The 19334-nt window shown below is 46.6% G+C and overlaps 1 protein-coding gene across 3 annotated transcripts in view; it reads right to left on the reverse strand.

The window, feature by feature from the left end:
* Nucleotides 1-19334, reverse strand: part of LIMK2 (LIM domain kinase 2) — a 68082-nt gene that overhangs the window by 19048 nt on the left and 29700 nt on the right. For 2 of the 3 annotated variants that reach the window (XM_036276758.1, XM_036276757.1), the window contains exon 3: nucleotides 266-401. In XM_036276758.1, coding sequence (XP_036132651.1) covers nucleotides 266-401 — 136 coding nt within the window. Of the gene's footprint in view, nucleotides 1-265; nucleotides 402-9970; nucleotides 10447-19334 lie in introns of those variants that run through there. The other variant, XM_036276759.1, reaches the window with a different exon arrangement.

Below are 19334 nucleotides of genomic sequence, written 5' to 3' on the forward strand. Positions count from 1 at the left end.
CCTTTAAGGCCTTCTCCCCATTGTACTGTATCTTCTTCTCCCTGCCTGCCTACCCAGCCATGCCCAACATTGGACTATTAAAACTTGGAGGGAAGGATCTTACCTGGCACTTAATAGGTGCTCAGCAAACATCAGTTAAGTGATTAAATAAAGGGACAGGCCTTGGCCGATGGAAAGACCAGAAGATGAACAACCATAGGGAACTGGAGATGCTGTCGATGGACTCTGATGACCAAGAGGGGTAGAGATGGAGGGACTCACTCACCATGACAGGCCCTGTCATCAGCAGGGAGCACCCATGGCAGAATTCCCCAAATTTCCTCCAGTAGTCCTTGTGGCAGTAGAGCTTCCCATCCTTTTCATAGTACCAATTGGTGAGGGACTCCTGGCACTCTGAGCACCTGAAAAATAAGATAAGAAGAGAAACTCTCCTGGATTCTTGGAATCCAAATGTTTCTTGGATCCAATGTTTCTTTTTTTAAATCCTCACCTGAGGATATTTTTCTATTTATCTTCAGATAGAGAGGGAGGGAAAGAAAGGGAGAGAGAAAGATCGAGGTGAGAGGGACACATCAACTGGATGCCTCCTGCACAACCCCGACCAGGGCTGGGGATGAACCGCAAACGAGGTACGTGTCCTTGGCCAGAATCGAACCTGCAACTCACTGGTCACGGGCCAATACTCTACCACTAAGCCAAACCGGCCAGGGCAGATTCAGTGTTTCTTAATCTGCTTGGGTCTTGAAACTCTGAGAATCTGATAACAGCCAAGAAGCCTCTCCCAGAAAAATGCACATACAAGGAAAATGTGCATTTAATTTATGTATGGGGTAGTATGTGTGTGTCAAGGATTGAAGCCTAATCATAGCCCCAGTTAAGAACCTCTGGTCTAGACAGGTATCTCGAGGAACCAAAGAAGTCCAGTCACCTCCATTTTCCAAAATGTACCTTTCACCAACAGCATTACTGATCTGGCTTTCTTTCCCCAAAAGTATTAAGCATAAAGAAACAATCAGGTGCCCTGGCCAGCGTGGTTCAGTAGTTAGACTTTTGGCCCATGAACCAAAGGGTCTGATTCCCAGTCAAGGGCACGTACCTGGGTTGCAGGTTTGATCACTGGCCCTGGATGGGGTCACGTGGGAGGCAACCAATATGTCACTCTCATGTTGATGTTCCTCTCTCCCCCACCCCCGCACCCTTCGCTCCCTCCCTTCCACTCTCTCAAAAAAAATCAATGGAGTCCAGCCAGTGTGGCTCAGTGGTTGAGCATCGACCCATGCACCAAAAGGTCACCAATTTGATTCCCAGTCAGGGCACATGCTCAGGTTATGGGCCAATCCATGTTCTTGCTCATCAATGTTTCTCTCTCTCTCTCCCACTCTCTAAAATCAATAAAGAAAAAAAAATTTTTTTAATCAATGGAAAATATTCTTGGGTGAGGATTAACAACAACAACAAAAGAAACAATCAGGCAAATCCAGAAGATGGATCATAACTGGTCTTGACTCTTCCAAAAAGTTAATGCCATGGGGGAGGGAAGACACAGAGATTAAAAATGCCTAGAAACACAGCAATTAAATACAATACCTAAACCTTGGTTCTGGATTTAAAAGAAAACAGCTCCGAGTGACATTTTTGGAACAACAGGAAATTTGAATTTGGACTATACATTAGATTGTATTATGAAATTACTGTCAATTTTCTTAGATGTAATAACAATATTTTGGTTATATAGAATTCTTAGAAGAAACATATTAAAGTAATTAAGGGTGAAAGTCAAGATACCTTCAACTTACTTTTAAACAGTTCAGCAAAAATAAATATTGTGTGTATACGTGTATAGACAGATAAAGTAGGTTATAGTTAACAAATGATGAATCTAGGTGAAGGATACACGGGTATTCCTTGAACTATTCTTTCAACTTTTCTATATATTTGAAAAATTCCAAAATAAAATATTGGGGGGGGAACCCTAAAACTCCATTAGCACTGTATACGATGTATTAGACCCATAGCTCCTTTCTCCTCCAGTCACGTGATTGTGAGCTCCACCTCAGGCCAGGTATGTGTTCTCAGGCCATGTCTGCACAAAGTCCTCCTCATTTCTGAGCTTCCTAGCTAAGAGCTCCCTGGCCTGCTGAGCCCATACCATCTTTTTCTTCTAGTTAACAGACTCTATTCTTGTCAAGGCCTCACACCACCCACTTTGTCCACACCCTTGCTGTCACTTTCTAGTTATGTCATCTTGGGCAAGTTATTTCACTTCTCTGACCCAGTTTCCTCATCTGTAAAACGGACTACTGTGAAAGTGAAATCATATGTTTAAAGTATACATAGTTCATATCAAAGATGTAATATAGTAAAAACGCAGTAAGTGTTAACTATGAAAAATGATAATAATGGTAGCTCACATTACTGGCCACTAGCTAGATAACTTTGGACAACTCTCAGTAGCATTTTTTTTTTTTTTGGTATGTGCCCCTAGCGGGAACTGAACCCAGGACTCTCTGGTCCATATGCTTGACGCTCTAACCTCTGAGCCAAACCGGCCAGGGCTCTCAGTAGCTTTTTTTATTGACAAAATGAGACTGATAGCATCAAACTACAAAGAGCCACTGTGAAAACTAAATAAGTTAATGTTTAAGGAAAGCCTTTGCAAACTGTGAAAGGTAAGGCAAGTGTATTATTATAGTAATTTGTAGGCACTGCAGATATAAAAGATAAATATACAAGGCCCCTTACTCCACCTTCCAAGAACTTATGAGTTGGAAAAAACAATGTCTAAACAAAACTTAATTTTAGTAAGAGCGCACAATGAGTGCTACTACTTTTAAGCATGGCAGGAGGTAGAGGAGGGAGACAAGAATGACCTGCAGCAGCTGTAGAAAGGAAGGAAAGGGAGAAAGCTGTGGAGCTAGGGAGGGCTAGAGAAGGAGGATCCCGAGAATTCCTCTTTATGGAGGGTCCAGTTCCCCTAGGTACTCAACAAACACTAATGGCTTCTGCCATCAGCCACCCCAATCCTGTAGCATTTCCTACTTGTCCTATGCAGGCTGAATTTTAGGGTCTTGAGAGCTTAGTAAGGTGTCAAGATATGGACATGAAGTGCCTAGAATGGTACACTAAAAACCATGCATTTATAATTTTTTTTTTTTTTACTTTTTTTTTTTTTTTTTTTTAATCCTCACCCGAGGATATTTTTCCATTTTTTGTACAGATAGAATGGGAGGGAGAGAGAGGGAGAAACATCGACGTGAAGGGACACATCGAGTGGCTGCCACCCGCACAACCAACCAGGGCCGGGGACAAACTGCAACCAAAGTACGTGCCCTCAGCGGGAACCGAACCCTGGTCTCTCCGGACCGCAGGCCGACGCTCTAACCGCTGAGCCAAACTGGCCAGGGCAAAAAAACCATGCATTTATAGGAGGTTGAGGGGAAGACCTTCAACACAGCTCAAACTCCTCTCTGTAAAAGGCACACTGGATGAGCTCTGAATTGGGAGACCTGGGTTCAAATTCTTAGGAGCTACATTTTTTTGGACAAACCCCTTTCTCTCTCTAGGTTCAGTTTCCCCACCTGTAAAATAAGAGGATTAGACTACTACAGATCCCCTCAATTCTGTGCATATCTTGACCCAAGATTTGTATCTCAGCACCAGCACTTACCACCAAACTGATCTTGGGCCAGCTGCTTCACTTCTCATTTGTGAAATGGCAACATTACCACCTCCTTTCAGGGTAAAACTAAATGAGGTTCTGAATGACCATGAGGTGCCTAGCAGAGGGCCAGAAGGGACTTCCTTCCTGCCTCCTACCTTCTGAATTAAAGCTCCTGGGTACCTATCTTTCTTCTTTACTAGACTGTGAGCTCCCTGAAGATGGGAACAGTGTCTCCTTTTATCTTGGTAGACTCAGCACCTAGCAAAGGGCCTGGGAGAGTAAGCCCTTAGCAAATGTATTTAAACTAGAGATGGTGGGAGTGGCAAGAACCATTGGTCCAAGTGGGGGCACGATGGTTCTGTGGGTCCTGCCCTTCTCTTGGCTTCAGTGGAGAAAAGTCGGTGTAGACATATTGTACCCAACTGCACGCCTGGGCCCTGTTACGTCCTTGCAATGGTATGTGCGCTGCAGGGCATGGGAGCACCAAAACATGTCCTCCTTCCCATTGCCAATATCCTGCTTTTGTTTGTGGCAAGTGCTCTGGCCAGGCCCAGGAGAGGGAGCAGGGAGAGAAACAAGTGCAGGCATGCAAGAGAGAGACATGCCAGGAAGAACACCTGGCTGGAGAACGACATTACCAATGACCACATCTGTGTCAAGGAATGCCTTTGAAAGGCACAGCCAGCAACACGGTCAGAGTGGGTCACCACAGGTGTCTCTGAAGAATAGGAAGGTGAACAGCTGATAGGACTATGGGTCCCCAGGCTGTTTTGCTACAGAACACAACTGCTTCTTAGGCCACTGGAGATGTTGCCATTGTAGACTCACAGTCCTGGCTAGATTATTAACAATGGCTACTGTTCTCTGTTACTTGAATGCATATTTCAGACATTCTGAGGTGCCTTATTTATATTCTTTTATTATTTCTAATCTAACCACACCCTGCAAAGTGATAGGATCATCCCTGTTTTATAGACTAGAAGACTGAAAAGCAGGGTCAAGTCACCTCTGCAGGTCACCTAATACTTATTCAATGGTGCTGAACCTGTGATGGCTATGAAGCCATTTCCACTGTACTATATCACCCCAATTAAGGCAGCACATCTACTAGGCTGGGCCTCAGGATTCGCATCTGTGAAAATAATAGGCTGGAGCCCTGAGAGCTCAAGTCCCTTTAGTATTAACACTTCATAAGACTGTTCCTTAAGCCCAAGTACTCAATGTTAAATGATAAGATTCTCCTCCTTCACTCACTCTACAGCATTTCTGTTCCCCAGCACTCTCTGCCTTTTTAAGAAAAGAATCCAAAACACATTCTGGAAATGTAAGGTGCTACTCAAAAAAAAATCCCACCTCATATTCTCAGAGGCCCTGGCCACAATGTGTTCTTCACAAAGCCAAGGTTGTTGTTTTATTCTTCTTTTTTTTCCCCCCTAGCTTTCAATTTTTGAAACTTTCAAAAAAAAGTCAAAATCTGCCCTAGCTGCAGGCCCCAGGGCATCCAGCTTGGATGTGGTGGTACCCTGAACCCTGGGCCAAGGCATCAGTCACCGCACTCTTCTGAATAGCCAGAGTGAACAGAACTGAAACCCTCCAGCCAGGGAAGAGCACTGAGAAGCCCAGAAGCATTGAGGACAATCTCCGAAACTCCTCTTCCAAAACAGTATAGAGGGCCTGGGGTAGCCACCAAGTGAGCCAAACCCTGGCAGGTAGTTCAGTGGGCAGCTCAGATCCAAACTGAGGTCTTTTGAGTTAGCAGGGAACACAGAGGTTTAAAAAAAAAGATAATTAGTTGAGATTCTCATAAATAACTTTTAAGACCCGGGTCCATGTTCCTTCCTTGCCATTTACTCTGTCACTCAAAGCCAGTTACTTCATGATTGAGCCTCGATTTCCTCATTTGTACACTGGTGATGATAAAATCTCATGAGGTTATAAGAATTAAATTATGTATAAATGCCTAACATGATGCCTGACTCATATCAGGTGCCCATTAAGTGTTCATTTCCCTCTCCCCTCCTTTTTTTTTTTTAAAAATATGGACCAATTCATAAAGCACTGTTTAATCATCAGGTAGCAGGCCTCTCTGGGAAACCAGGACATTTTATTTATTTATTTTTAATCCTTACCCGAGGACTTTTTTCCATTTTTTGTTCAGATAGAGTGGGAAGGAGAAAGAGAGAGAGAGAGAGAGAGAGAGAGAGAGAGAAACATCGAAACATTGATGTGAAAAGGACACATGGAGTGGCTGCCACCTGCACGACCAATCAGGGCCGGGGACAAACTGCAACCAAGGTACGTGCGTGCCCTTAGCGGGAACCGAACCCTGGTCTCTCTGGACCGCAGGCCGACGCTCTAACCGCTGAGCCAAACCAACTAGGGCCCTTTTTTTTTTTTTTAACTATGTTTTTGTTGATTTTAGAGAGACAAGAAGGGAGATAAACATCAATCAGCTGCCTCCTGCTGGGGATCAAGCATGCAACCCAGGCATGTGCCCTAACCACGAATAGAACCTGTGACCTTTTGGTGCATGGGATGCCCCTCAACCAGCTGGGCCATACCGGCCAGGGCCCCTCCCTCCCCTCTTTAATTTGAGAATACCAAGGGCGAAAGGAAACAGACCCTTTTTCCTCCCATGCCCAAGCAATATAGACCTGCTTCTTGGCCCAGAACCAGATGTCTGTGAGCAGAGAAGATCCTAGAATGAATTATTTATCTAATCAATTAGAAATCCAATAGATTCTAATCAGTTTCTATCAATTAGGAAATAGTTACTGTGCATCTTGGATGTGCGAGACCAAACAGGCAAGGTACTATGCTGAGAGATGCCAAGTGAAATAAGATAGACCCAGTCCTCACTCATATGCAAATTATTCAGGCCAAATGTTTACAGGTAAATTTTCAATCTTATGTGGTAATGCAAACAGTCATTATTACACAGGTTAAAGAACAAGCTCTCCCATGTCCTGGTAAAGACCTGGCTGATGCTCAGCCTGACAGTGTCACGACTGGGGATGGGATGCCAAGTTGACTGCAGGGCCCAGAGGGGCAGATATAATAGGGGCCTAAAGACTCTGGTCTATCAGAGCCCTGTCTTCTATCACCATAGATCCCATTATTACTTCTCCTTCCTGCAGACCCTGTAGATTGAGACAGGCTGTCAATCTTCAATAATTATGGCATATGTTGTTATCCTGTTTTTTAAAAATTAACCAAACATATAACAAGCTTCTGGTCAGCAAGAAATAAGTGTTACCATAGTACATTGATTCAGTTCCAACCAAAAACCAGGAAGCCTGTAGTTTCAAGTAATTTGTGAAGTTGTACTCCAGTTAAGGACAGAGCCTATGTTCTTTGGAAAAAAATGGGAGAAAGCTTGTGTGTCTCCACGGAGCCACATGAGTTGCAGAGTTGGGAACCATTTACCTGATCTAAGACCTTCATTTCTCAGGTGAGAGAAAAAGAATCCCAGAGGACCTAAGGCAACTGCCAATGTTACTGTTAAGCTGGGTAGGGTTAAGAATAATTTTCCCTTTCAACATGGGTTGCTTTAGAATACAAAGATGCACTTGTTTTCTTTAAGAGACAATGTGTAAACCAAACCCATTAAATCATTGTTGGACATTAAAGGGAAGTTCTATTTAAAAAACATACTCTAAAGATGTTAGGCAAAGTCACTCCTCAATTTACCTCCTTTGTAAATTCCAATTTGAGGTGTTTTCTTATTGGAAGCACACCTGTACTGTAATTGCATCTCACCCCTGACATGAGTGGCATTGGCAGAGGAAGACAGTGCACTCTGCTGAGCACCACCTGTCAGGGCACAGAAATTACATTCTTCATTCCTGCTCCCTCTTCCCTACCTTGAGGCTGTCACGCCTCATCATGTCCCTGTGGAATCTGGTTTAGTCATTTTCCCTGCAACCACAGCCTTAGAAGTCCTGTAGAATTTGAACTCCCCAGAGGCCTGGGGTCAAGGACAAAATTTGTTCCACAGAATCTGGGGTCATGATCAGGAGCCTAGGAAATCCAGCCACTATGCTTTGCAGAGCAGAAAACAAAAGGCCCAGGGAAGGGACATGGTCAGAGATCAGCCTTTGAGGACACCCTGTAATGAAGGGAGGTGGTTGATGGTGGGATAGGCTTTCTGACCAGGCAGTGACAGTGGTGACTGATTAGACTGATACCTGGGAGAGCAGAGGGTCTGGGTGGTCCCTCCTGTGGGGCACAGGGCCAACGTGATGGCTATCAATTCAGGAGTGGCTTCAGGAATGTGGCCTTCCATTTGGGGGAGGGGAGAGGGTCTACAGTGAGTTAGTCAACAGCCCCAACCCCCAGCTGGGCAAACAGAGTTTGGGGAGGTGGGGACTGTAAGGTTCCCCAGAGGGGCTGGAGCAGAACAAGACAAAGGACAGGAAGACCAAGGCAGCATTGGCAGTCCGTTCCTCAAAGGTCCAGGTTGAGAGTTCATGATCTGCTCTAGCTCCTGAGAAATTTGGTCCTGCCCCCAGAGACTGAAAAGGACCCAGCATTCCTAGCTCCTAAAGGAACAACCCCTCCCCCAAAGTGTCTTTCCAGGATTAAGAGTAAAAGGGATTAATGAAGTCCTGGTTTAAACTAGTGGCTACTTCAAACACTTGGCATCTGATTCCACATGGTAAAACCTGCCTCTTAAATTCAAGATCAATTCCCATCCGCTCTTAAGAAAAGAATCTCTGCCCTGCCGGTGTGGCTCAGTGGTTGAGCATCGACCCGTGCACCAAGAGGTTGCCGGTTCGATTCCTGGTCAAGGCACATGCCCAGGTTGTGGGCCAAATCCTCAGTGGGGGGCATGCAGCAGGTGGCCAATCAACGTTCTCTCTCATTGATGTTTCTTCCTCTCTCTCTAAAATCAATAAAGAAAGAAATATTAAAAAAAGAAAAGAAAAGAATCTCTGCCATCCCTTTGATATGCCAGGCAAACTCTGGGGGCTCTTTTTCTGCCCTCTCAGCTAGGGAGAGGAACGCAAACCTAGAGTACCACTGGGGTAGGTACAGCCTTCAGAAGGGTATGAAAAACTCAGGGTGACAGAAAGGCTGGCCAGAAACACACCACATGTTAACTCTGTTGAAACCAATGGCCTCATCTGAAAAATGGGGATACATAATGGCTTTAGGCTGTTGAGAGATCAAAAGATAAAATGTCCAGCAGGATGCCTGGTAGAGTCAGCACTGAGGACTAGTTCCCTGCTCCCTCCCTCAAATCCAGAGGCTTCCCACCACTTTACCAGGGTTCAGTAATTCTGTGAAACCACATGATATTTTGCTTTTCTGCCCAGGGCCTGGCTACCTGACTAGTATCCCAGCATCCAGTCTGGGCATGGGGCTGGGCTGGGGAAGCCAGAAGAGAGAAGTTGACCAGGACCACTGGTGAGGGGGAGGCAGCCCTTGGAACAGGCTGCTCCCAAAGAATGAAAACAAGCCCCACCCCAGCAAGGAATGACTCCATTCAGGAGGGACCCTGAGGGCCACTAACCCCCCGGGGAGTTTCTGTTGGAGGTGGGGTGGGGCAGAGAGCAAAGAAAGGTAGGTCTGATGTAGTGAGAAAGTTTCTACACCTCCCTCTGAGAAGCTCCACAGAAAGAGGGACCCAGCGGTACTCAGGCCTGAGTACCTGGCATGCATGGGGGCTGCCCTTGCAGCTCGGTAACATTCCAAAGCCAATTGTCCCAGTCTGGGAAGAACTTGCCCAGGCCTTTCCCTAGCAACTGTACTCACCTGGGAGCTCAGAAGCCCTTAAAGGCCAGAGGCCAATGTGCTTGCCATTAAGAATGCCTACTATATACCAGGCTGCCCACACCCAGATCCTGTCAGCTTCCATGCTGTTTGGCAAAACCTGTCCATCCTGCTTGTTGGGACAAATTCCTGGGCAGGCAGCACAGCCTGCAGGAAAGATATGTGAGAGTTGGAGGAACAGCACCCTATTTGTGCTCCCCCCACCCCCCCCCCGGAAGCAGTAACACCAAGAGCAGGCTGGTCAACAGCATCTTTTGGAGGCTCTTCCAGGTGTATCTGGGAAAGAAGGAGAGCCCAAGTTCCCCAGGAGCTTCTTCTGGGCAGATCGCTCACCTCACCATTCCCAGAACATGGTGGGGAGCCTTCACCAGACCGGTTCTGCTTGGGAACAGATTCTACTGGTTTCTGCCTGACAGAACCGCTGGTCAGAGGACAAGGGAAATCTGAGAAGCAGATTCAGGGAGGACTCTGCCCTCCCTTCAGGACCAGGGGCCAGAAAAGGAGATGGGGATGGGGACCCAGAGCCCAACTCACCGAAAGGGGTCTCTGGAGGTGAAGTAAGCCGGGATGGACAAGTAACTCCCCATCTTCTTCCCACACCAGATAAACAAGCTCAGCTGCAAACCCGTCAGGGAGTGCCTCAGGCTGGTTGCAGACGGCCACCATGTCAGGCCCGGGGCTCCCGGCACCTCTGGCTGCAGGCGGGCTGGCTGCCCAGCGCTCACCTCTCCCTCTGGAGCAGCTGAAGAGGCATAAGGACTTCGGGCCACTTGCCTCCTGACAGATTCCCGAAGGGGCTCATGGCTGGAATGGCTCCTCCCCAGTTCTCAGAAGCTCAGGCGGCCCCTCGGGACTCCGCCACCTCTCTCTACGGAGGCTACACACACACAGGCATTCTTGGGCAGGGGCCGGTGACTAGCTAAGAAAGAAGTGCTGCTGTCAAGTTAGCCTTCCCCTTCAGTCCCACCCCTGATGAGGGGGGAGGGAGGAAGAGGAGGGGCTCCTCTCGGAACCGAGGTGTGTGGTTGGAGCAGCTATTAGGAAATAGACCTTGCAGGCAAGGGGTGGAGCTGGGCTGAAGAGAGGCTGTAAGCAGGCGCGGCAGCAGACAATAACCAGGGCTGGCTGAGCCTCCATCCCTGAGCTCAGGGAAGGGCAGGGCAAGAGAGAGGGTGAGCATATTAGCCCCCGAGTTTCCCCAGCCTGAGAAGCTGCCCAAATGATGGCAATTCTGCTCGGAGGTGAAGAAAAAGCCCAGGATACAAGTTCCAGGCCAAGCCACGCCTCCAAAGGGGGAGGCTCTCTGGCAGGAGAGACAGGTCCAGAAAGCTGCCCTCTGGATTCTGGCATGGACCTAGTCCTGGCGCTAGGTTCCCCATTCATCCTTTCCCACTGCCTGGCCTGGGGACAACTCCAAGAACTGACCAATGGGGGCTGCCACTCCTCTTCTGGGAAGATCTACACTGAGGATGAGGAAACAAGGCCCAGAGAATTAACTGACACGTTTCTCCATGTGGCAGGCCCTGTATGAGCAATCCCTTATTTCTCTGAGATGGCAATTATCTCCACTTTATAAATAGGAAAAGTGAGGCACAGAGAGATTAGGTAACTTACCTAAGGCCAAAAAACTAGTCAGTGGCAGGGCAGGGCTGGGATTTAAATGTAGGCCCAAATGACTCCACTGCCAGAGCCCTATGTCCCTGAGCTTCATTCTGCCTCCTCAAAGGAAAACATATCCCTCAAAGCCCTTCTGCAAGTAGGAGAGAACACAGGGAGTACAGCCCAAATCATCTGTCCCCTCTCTTCCATTCATTTGTTCATTCCCAGACTGTCATCCATTGGCCTTAGTGGGCAGGGGTGCTTCTTTTATTGTGTACATTGTAACCAGGTTTTTCAAAGTGAAAAAATGGGGCATGATGGAGGATAAGGTCCAGGTGTCTGTGGGCCTAAGTATCTGGAGTAGAGGCCTGCCTGAAGAGGCCCAGCTACAGGGATGCCCAAATCAGAGCCCACCACTGGAAAAGCCCTTTATCCCCCTGCCTATAGGACTACTGAGGGGAAAAGCAAGGCTGCTGAAGAAGACTGAAGCACATCCAGACCTCACGGTTGAACTTGAGGGAGTGACACCAGCTCTCTTCCACCAGGTACAGATTCCTCTCCACCGAAATCACCCTGTCACTGTGATAGGGAAGTCTGCAGCAAAGGTGGTAACTGGATTACAAAGGAGCCTTTTTCCATTCCTGTACCAGTTGGGCACAGGAATAACAATAAATGTGATAGGATAGTGTTTGCACCCTGTTATAAGCTACCATTTATTGAGTACTTAATATATTCTAGGCCCTGGGTTATGGTCTCTGCATCTATTTTTTTTTTTTTTCTTTATTGATTTTTTAGAAAGAGAGGAAGTGAGAGGGAGGGAGAGATAGAAACATTGATGAGGGAGAACACTGACTGGCTGCCTCCTGCATGGTCCCTACTGGGGATTTGGCCTATAACCTGGGCATGTGTCCTGACCGGGAATCGAACTGGTGACCTCTTGGAGCATGGGTCGATGCTCAACCACTGAGCCACACCGACTGGACTCTGTACCTATTTTTTAAAATATTTCACTGTCGTAAATACACACACACACACACACACACACACACACACACACACAATGTTAAATTTGCCATTATAATCATTTTATTTTATTTTACTTTATTTTATTTATTTTTTTTATCTTTACCTGAGGACATTTTTCCATTTTTTGTTCAGATAGAGTGGGAGGGAGAGAGAGGAAGAGAGAGAGAGAGAAACATCGACGTGAAAGGGACACATCAAGTGGTTGCCACCCGCACGACCCAACCAGGGTGGGGGACAAACTGCAACCGAGGGACGTGCCCTTAGCAGGAACCGAATCCGGGTCTCTCTGGACCGCAGGCCGACGCTCTAACCTCTGAACCAAACTGGCCAGGACTATTTTATTATTTTTTTAAAGATTTTTTTCCTTTAATGATTTTAGAGAGAAAGGAAGTGAGAGGAAGAGAGAGAGAGAAACATCGATGAGAGAGAACATCGACTGGCCGCCTCCTGCATGCCCCCCACTGGGGACTGGGTCCATAACCTGGGCATGTGTCCTGACCAGGAGCTGAACCGGTGACCTCCTAGTGCATGGGTCGACGTCCAACCATGGAGCTACACTGGCTGGACTATTTTATTTTATTTTAATCCTCACCGGAGGATATTTTTCCATTGATTTTCAAATAAAGAGGGAGGGAGGGAGAGAGAGAGAGAATAGAGAGAGAAACATCAATGTAAGAGAGTCACATTGACTGGTTGCCTCCTGTATGACAGGGCCGGGGATCGAACATGCAACTCAGGTACATGACCTTGACTGGAACCAAACCCTCGACTCTTTGGTCTGCAGGCCGATGCTCTAACCGCTCAGCCAAACTGGCCAGGGCTAATCATTTTTAAATGTACAATTTAGTGGCATCAGTTACATTCGCAATATTGTACAACCATCACCACTATTTCCAACCATTTTCATCGCAATATCTATTATATTTTAAAAGCACCTGTCTTGCCCGACCAGTGTGGCTCAATGGATGGAATGTCAGTCTCATGGACTGAGAAGTCCAGTAGGGGGCGGGCAGGAGGCAGCTGATTGATGTTTCTCTCTCTCTCTCTCCCTTCCTTTCTCTCTAAAAAAAATCAATAAAAACATATTTAAAAATAAAATTTTAAAATGCACCTTTGATCCTTCTGGGGCAATTCCTCTACACTACCCCAGTCCAACCCCTTGTCTGTTCTCTTGTCCAGCACAGTTTCTTTTGTCTGGACTCTAATTCATGTAGCCAATCCCCAGTGGGTTCCTAGGACTCAGGGCCAGTGGCTTCAGGGTCTACAATCTTCCTGGAGACTGACTCATAATGGTCCTGCAGTGCCCTTGGGGTCACCCTGGGTGCAATTTTGGCCCTGGGTCTCATGGTTGAGCTCCATGGTTGCAGCCACAGGGCTATGTCTGAGGGGTGGGAAGGTGGGTGACTGGCACAACCAGAGGGTTACAGGCCTGAGTAAAGCATAGTCCCAAGAGAGGGAAAATTTTAAGCGGAGGGAGAAAAACATGCCTAGCAGCAACTGTGAAGGGACTTGAACCCTCAATCTTCTGATTCGGAATCAGACAACTTATTTATTAGGTCCTGCAGCCCTTCTACAGACAATTACACAAGCTTGTCCAAGACTGCATCTACTATCCATCATACTTAAATTGCCAATATATGGGGTAGATGTTATCATCCCCATTTAACAGATGAGGAAACTGAGGTTCTGAAGGGTTATGTCACTTGCCTGAAGACAAACTGCTGATAAGTGGTGAAGTTGGGCTTCACACCCAGTCAGTGTGATTCTAGAGCAGTGGTCAGGATACTTTTTCTGTAATGGGCCAGAGAACAGATATTTTAGGCTTTTCAAGCCTATACAAATACAGATGCTGTCACAGCTACTCAACTCTGTCACTGCAGCACTCTGTCACTGGCCATATATAAAATATAAACAAATGGATGTGGCTGTATTCCAATAAAACTTTATTTATGGACACTGAAATCTGAATTTCATGTGCTACAAAATATTCTTTTGCTTCTCCCAACCATTTAAAAATGTGAAAATCGCCCTGGCCGGTTTGGCTCAGCGGTTAGACCATCGGCCTGGACCAAAGAGTCTCGGGTTCGATTCTTAGTCAAGGGCACGTACCTGTGTTGCAGGTTTGATCCTGGCCCCAGTCTGTGTCGTGCAGGAGGCAACTAATGGAGGTATCTCTCTCACATTGATGTTTCTCTCTCTCTCCACCCCCCCTCCTTCCCTTCCACTGTATCTGAAAATCTATGGAAAAATATTCTCGGGTGAGGACTAAAAAAAATTTTTTAATGTGAAAATCACAGGACAACGTACAAAAACAGGCAGTGGGGCTAAAATGTGCTGATCTCTGGCCTATAGCCAATGAACTGAAACCACTCTGTTTACTGTCTCTAATAGTGAAGAGCAGCTTTTGGTATTTGTGGTGAACTCAGCCACATCTATCTACTGTCACATAGACATCACACTCCAGCCCTAGAGGCAGCGGGAAGTGAGAGCACTGAATAGGTGCTTACCCTGTACCAAGTATGCTTGCAGCACTTACACATATGAATTTTAACTCACACTAGTCAAGAGTGCTGGGCCTTTCCCCTTTTTATTTATTTTTATTTTTTATTGATTTTTTTAGAGATAAAAGAAAGGAGAGAGAGAAACATCGATGTGAGAGAGAAACATTGACTGGCTGTCTCCTACATGCCCCTCACTGAGGATTGAGCCCCAAACCCGGGCACGTACCCTGACTGGGAATCAAACCGGGACCTCTCAATCCATGGGATGACGCTCAATCCACAGCCACACCGGTCAGATATTTTGTTTGTTTGTTTGTTAATTCTCACCAGAGGATATTTTTCCATTGAATTTTAGATAGAGTGGTGGGAGGGAGGGAGGGAGGGAGGGAGGGAGGGAGAGAGAGAGAGAGAGAGAGAGAGAGAGAGAGAGAAACAATGCCGTGAGAAAGACACATCGACTGGTTGCCTCCCACAGGACCCCAACTGGGGCCGGGGATCAAACCTGCAACACAGGTAAGTGCTCTGTGACCCTTCGGTCTGCGGGGAGAGGCTCTAACTGCTGAGCCAAACCAGCCAGGTCCTCCTTTTAGAGGAAGAAATGGAGGCACAGAGAGTTTAAATTGCTTGCCTGAGATCACTGAACTGTGGAAGGGAGAAGTGAAGTCAGAATTCGAACCCAGGCTGTCTATATTGAACTCAACCACTGCTATGCTGGAGCCCAGCCTGGGCCCAGAGCCAGACTGTCTGGGTTTGAATACGACAATGCACTGCATGTAAGCCCTTGGCACAGTCTGGAACACATTAAGGGTTGATAAATGCTAGCTGCTAATATCATTAAGACTATTGTTACTACCACTATGGGCTAGCTATGTGGCCTTCAGCAAGTCGTTGCCTCTCTCTGGGTCTTGGCTAGGTCTCTAAATAGCTTCCAGCTTCAACATTTTTCAGCTCTCTGAGGTTACTTACAGAGGGCTCCCTGTTTCCCTTGTGTCTGGAGTTGAGTTTAAACTTCTTAAGCCAGCCCAGAGGGGTTCAAGATCCTGGCCTGGGGGCCACACAAGAGAAGATGTGGGGCAGCATGGGGAAGGGGGAGGACAAAATACAGGACACTGAAAGGGCTGCCCAGCTGGAGAGCTGGAAGCTCTCTTTCTCCCAGCCACAGAGCTAACTATTTCTCACCAAAAATCTATTATGTTCCCCTGTAATTCTATCAGGCAAGAAGGGGAGCCCAAATTAAGTCTGGAACTAGCAAATTATCTTCTAATTGCACCCTCTGAATTCCATCTGATGAACAGAATGCAGATGGAAGAAAATGCAAGCCACAAAGAGATGGGGGCTGGGGAGCCCATGAGCATAACTCCTCTTGACATTTCACACAGCTCTGCTGTTCCAGTGGTGGCGGGGCGCAGTGAGTCGGTGTCTAGGAATGCGAGCAGGAGGCTGTAGGCGTTCTCTATTTCCCCACTCCCCTTACAAAGGACTCAGTGGGTGGGTGGGTGTGTGGGTAACTATTGAGAGGACTTCTCAATGCCACAAAAACTGCCTCCACTTAAAGAGGGGCAGCCATCTCTCCATGTTCCGAGCTGAAGCGGAAGCCCTTCCTATGTGGAATCCATTTGACTCCCATAAATCCAGACTTCAGGAGGAACTTCTGAAGGACTGATCACCAGATGTGATAAGCCACTGGCCACTCAGACCCAAGTGTGTTGTGTGTGGTACCTCAGGGCCAACTTCAAAGGGCCCAAGCCACCCTAAACTGGGAAGTGAAGGGTCACACTGGAGGACATATTTCCCCTTCTTGCCATTAGACACTGGTCCTGAGTGGAAAGCTGCTCTTCTAGGTCCCCAGAGCAGCTAACAGAGGATTCAGCAGTTACAGCTACCAGAGGCATCCGCAGGGATTCCTGGACTGGCAGTTAAGGACAGGATAAGATGGCAGGAAAGGTGTTAATCTCCTGTACATTTCACAAGTTGGAGACCTGCAGGGAGCCAAACAAACTGGCTCCTGGGAACCAGCTAAGACTCAGGGCTTGAAGGCATCTATGAGAGGCTGGAGACAACAGGCTTCGAGGCCAACAACCCAGAGAGAGTGCTCAGCGTAACAGTGGTGAATGAATAAATAACCCCAATCTCTCCTCCTCCGAAGGCTGTGGTCAGATAAGGTGAAACCCAAGGAACTATGTTCATGTGGGTCCCTCTATTGGCCAGGAGGACCCCAACCAGGTAAGGGAGCTCCTAGGGACACTGTAGCTTCTGAACCTTAAGAGGTGAACATTGCCAGCCCCATTTACTGACCATTTTTCCTGCCTCTGCTCCTCCTCTCTTCCAACTCACTCTCCACACTATAGCAGCAGTTGTCTTTCTAAAATGAGAGTCCCAGTAATTCCACTGCTAAAAATGTTGCCTAGAGAAATATTCCTGGAAGATGTGCCAAGACATGTGTCCAGCACAATTTAACACGAAAGATTAGGAACAATCCATGTGCCCATCAACAGGGGTAGGCTAAATACAGTAACACATCCATACAACAGCATACTATGCAGCTGTGAAAAATAATGGGGTAGAGATCATAGGTAGTGAAACAGAAACTGTCCCAGGTAAAGTGTTTTAAGAAAAATCCAAGTGTCAGAAAAAGTCTACAGTATAGTCCCATTGTTTAAAAAGTCTAGATACACAGTCCTTAGAGGCTCCCTGGAAAATTCTGCCACATGGTTATCAGTTTCTCTTTAGAATAGTGAGACAAGAAGCAGGGATGAAATAGTATTCATTTTCTACGAATTTTATATTGTTTACATTTTTTCTTACATTTAAGCGCTGCTTTAAAAAAATGATAAATGTCAAACAAGAAGTGTTGGCGAAGGTGTAGAGAAAAGGGGACTCTAATACACTGCTGGTGGGAATGCAGACTGGTGCAGTCACTATGGAAAACAATATGGTGTTACCTCAAAAAATTAAAAATTGAACTTCCATTTGATCCAATGATCCCGCTTCTAGGAATATACCCTAAGAAGCCTGAAACACCAATCAGGAAGAATATATGTACCTCCATGTTCATAGCAGCACTATTTACAATAGCTAAGATCTGGAAACAGCCCAAGTGTCCATCAGTAGACGAATGGATAAAAAAGCAGTGGTACATATACACAATGGAGTACTATCCAGCTGTAAGAAAGAAAGATCTCTTATCCTTTGAGACGACATGGAGGGACCTGAAAAGTATTATCCTAAGTGAAATAAGCCAAGCAGAAAAAGACAAATACCACATGATCTCACTTATATACGGAATATAATGAACATAACAGTCTGAGAAATACGGTAGACCCAGAAACATGGAAGTAGGGCACAGACTGACATCCCTCAGAAGAGGGGGTGGGAGGGTGGGAAGAGATAAACCACAGAACTTATATGCATGTATACATAACCAATAGACATGGACGACAAAGCCGGGGACGGGGCAGGGGTGGGGTGGGGAGGGGGGTGCCAATGGGGTAAAAAAGGAGAAACATCTGTAACAAAATAAATAAATAAATAAATAAATGATAAATGGACAAAAACAAAAAGAAGTCCCACAATTTAGAACAAATACCTCCTCACACTTTTTTCCTAGAGCTCTTGTCCAAAGGCAAAGCCTGACTGGGTGCACTACACTCAGGACCCCGAGGCTCTCTCTTCAGCTTCCCCACCAGCACCACCACTGTCCTATCTCCTGTCCTACTCCACTTGCTGACCCGTGCACATAAGGCTTCTCTCCCCAGCAGCATCCTAAGCCTTTACTCTCTAAGGTCCTTCTGCAGCTTCTTGTGTCTCCAGCTGATGGCTGTCTCCTCCTTTTTCCAGGCCCAACTCCAACAGAACACAAAATTTCCTCTGGGAAGGGTTCCCTTGACATGTCCCCAAGTACATTACACACAGGAATGGCTCTGAGACTATATCTGTCTACCAGTAGATCAAACTACGTGAGGCCCACACCTGGAGTCCACAGATGCCTAGTAAATAAACATATGATTCAGGACCCCCATCATGAGCAACTACAGTACTAGAATGGTGAGGGTGACTAATGTTTATAAAGCATTTTCAGTTTCCAAAGGACTTTTACACTTATCATCTAGTTTAGTCCCTGCGACAACCTATAAAGGAATACTATAGCACAGGAAGGGCAAGGAAAGCCCAGAGGTATTAGGTAATTCATCCAAGGTTACTCCTGGGAAATACAGAACTGCAGTTAAAAAGCTGGGTTTGGCCCTGGCCGGTTTGGCTCAGCGGTTAGAGCGTCGGCCTGCGGTCCTGAGAGACCCGGGTTCGGTTCCCGCTAAGGGCACGTACCTCAGTTGCAGTTTGTCCCCGGCCCTGGTTGGGTTGTGCGGGTGGCAACTACTCGACGTGTCCCTTTCATGTCGATGTTTCTCTCTCTCTCTCTTTCCCTCCCACTCTATCTGAACAAAATATCCAAAAAAAAAAAAAAAAAATGTCCTTGGTGAGGATAAAAAAAAAAAAAAAAGCTGGGTTTGGTCCTGGCCGGTTTGGCTCCGTGGTTAGAGCACTGGCCTGTGGTCCAGAGAGACCTGGGTTCGGTTGCCGCTAAGGGCATGTACCTCGGTTGCAGTTTGTCCCTGGCCCTGGTTGGTCATGCGGGTGGCAGCCACTCAATGTGTCCCTTTTACGTCGATGTTTCTCTCTCTCTCTTCCTCTCTCTCCCTCCCATTCTATCCGAACAAAAAATGAAAAAATGTTGTCGGGTGAGGATAAAAAAAAAAAACGAGGAAAAAAAAAGC

The sequence above is a fragment of the Molossus molossus genome, unplaced genomic scaffold (assembly GCF_014108415.1).
Source record: "Molossus molossus isolate mMolMol1 unplaced genomic scaffold, mMolMol1.p scaffold_m16_p_22, whole genome shotgun sequence".
NCBI classification, from domain to species: Eukaryota; Metazoa; Chordata; class Mammalia; order Chiroptera; family Molossidae; genus Molossus; species Molossus molossus.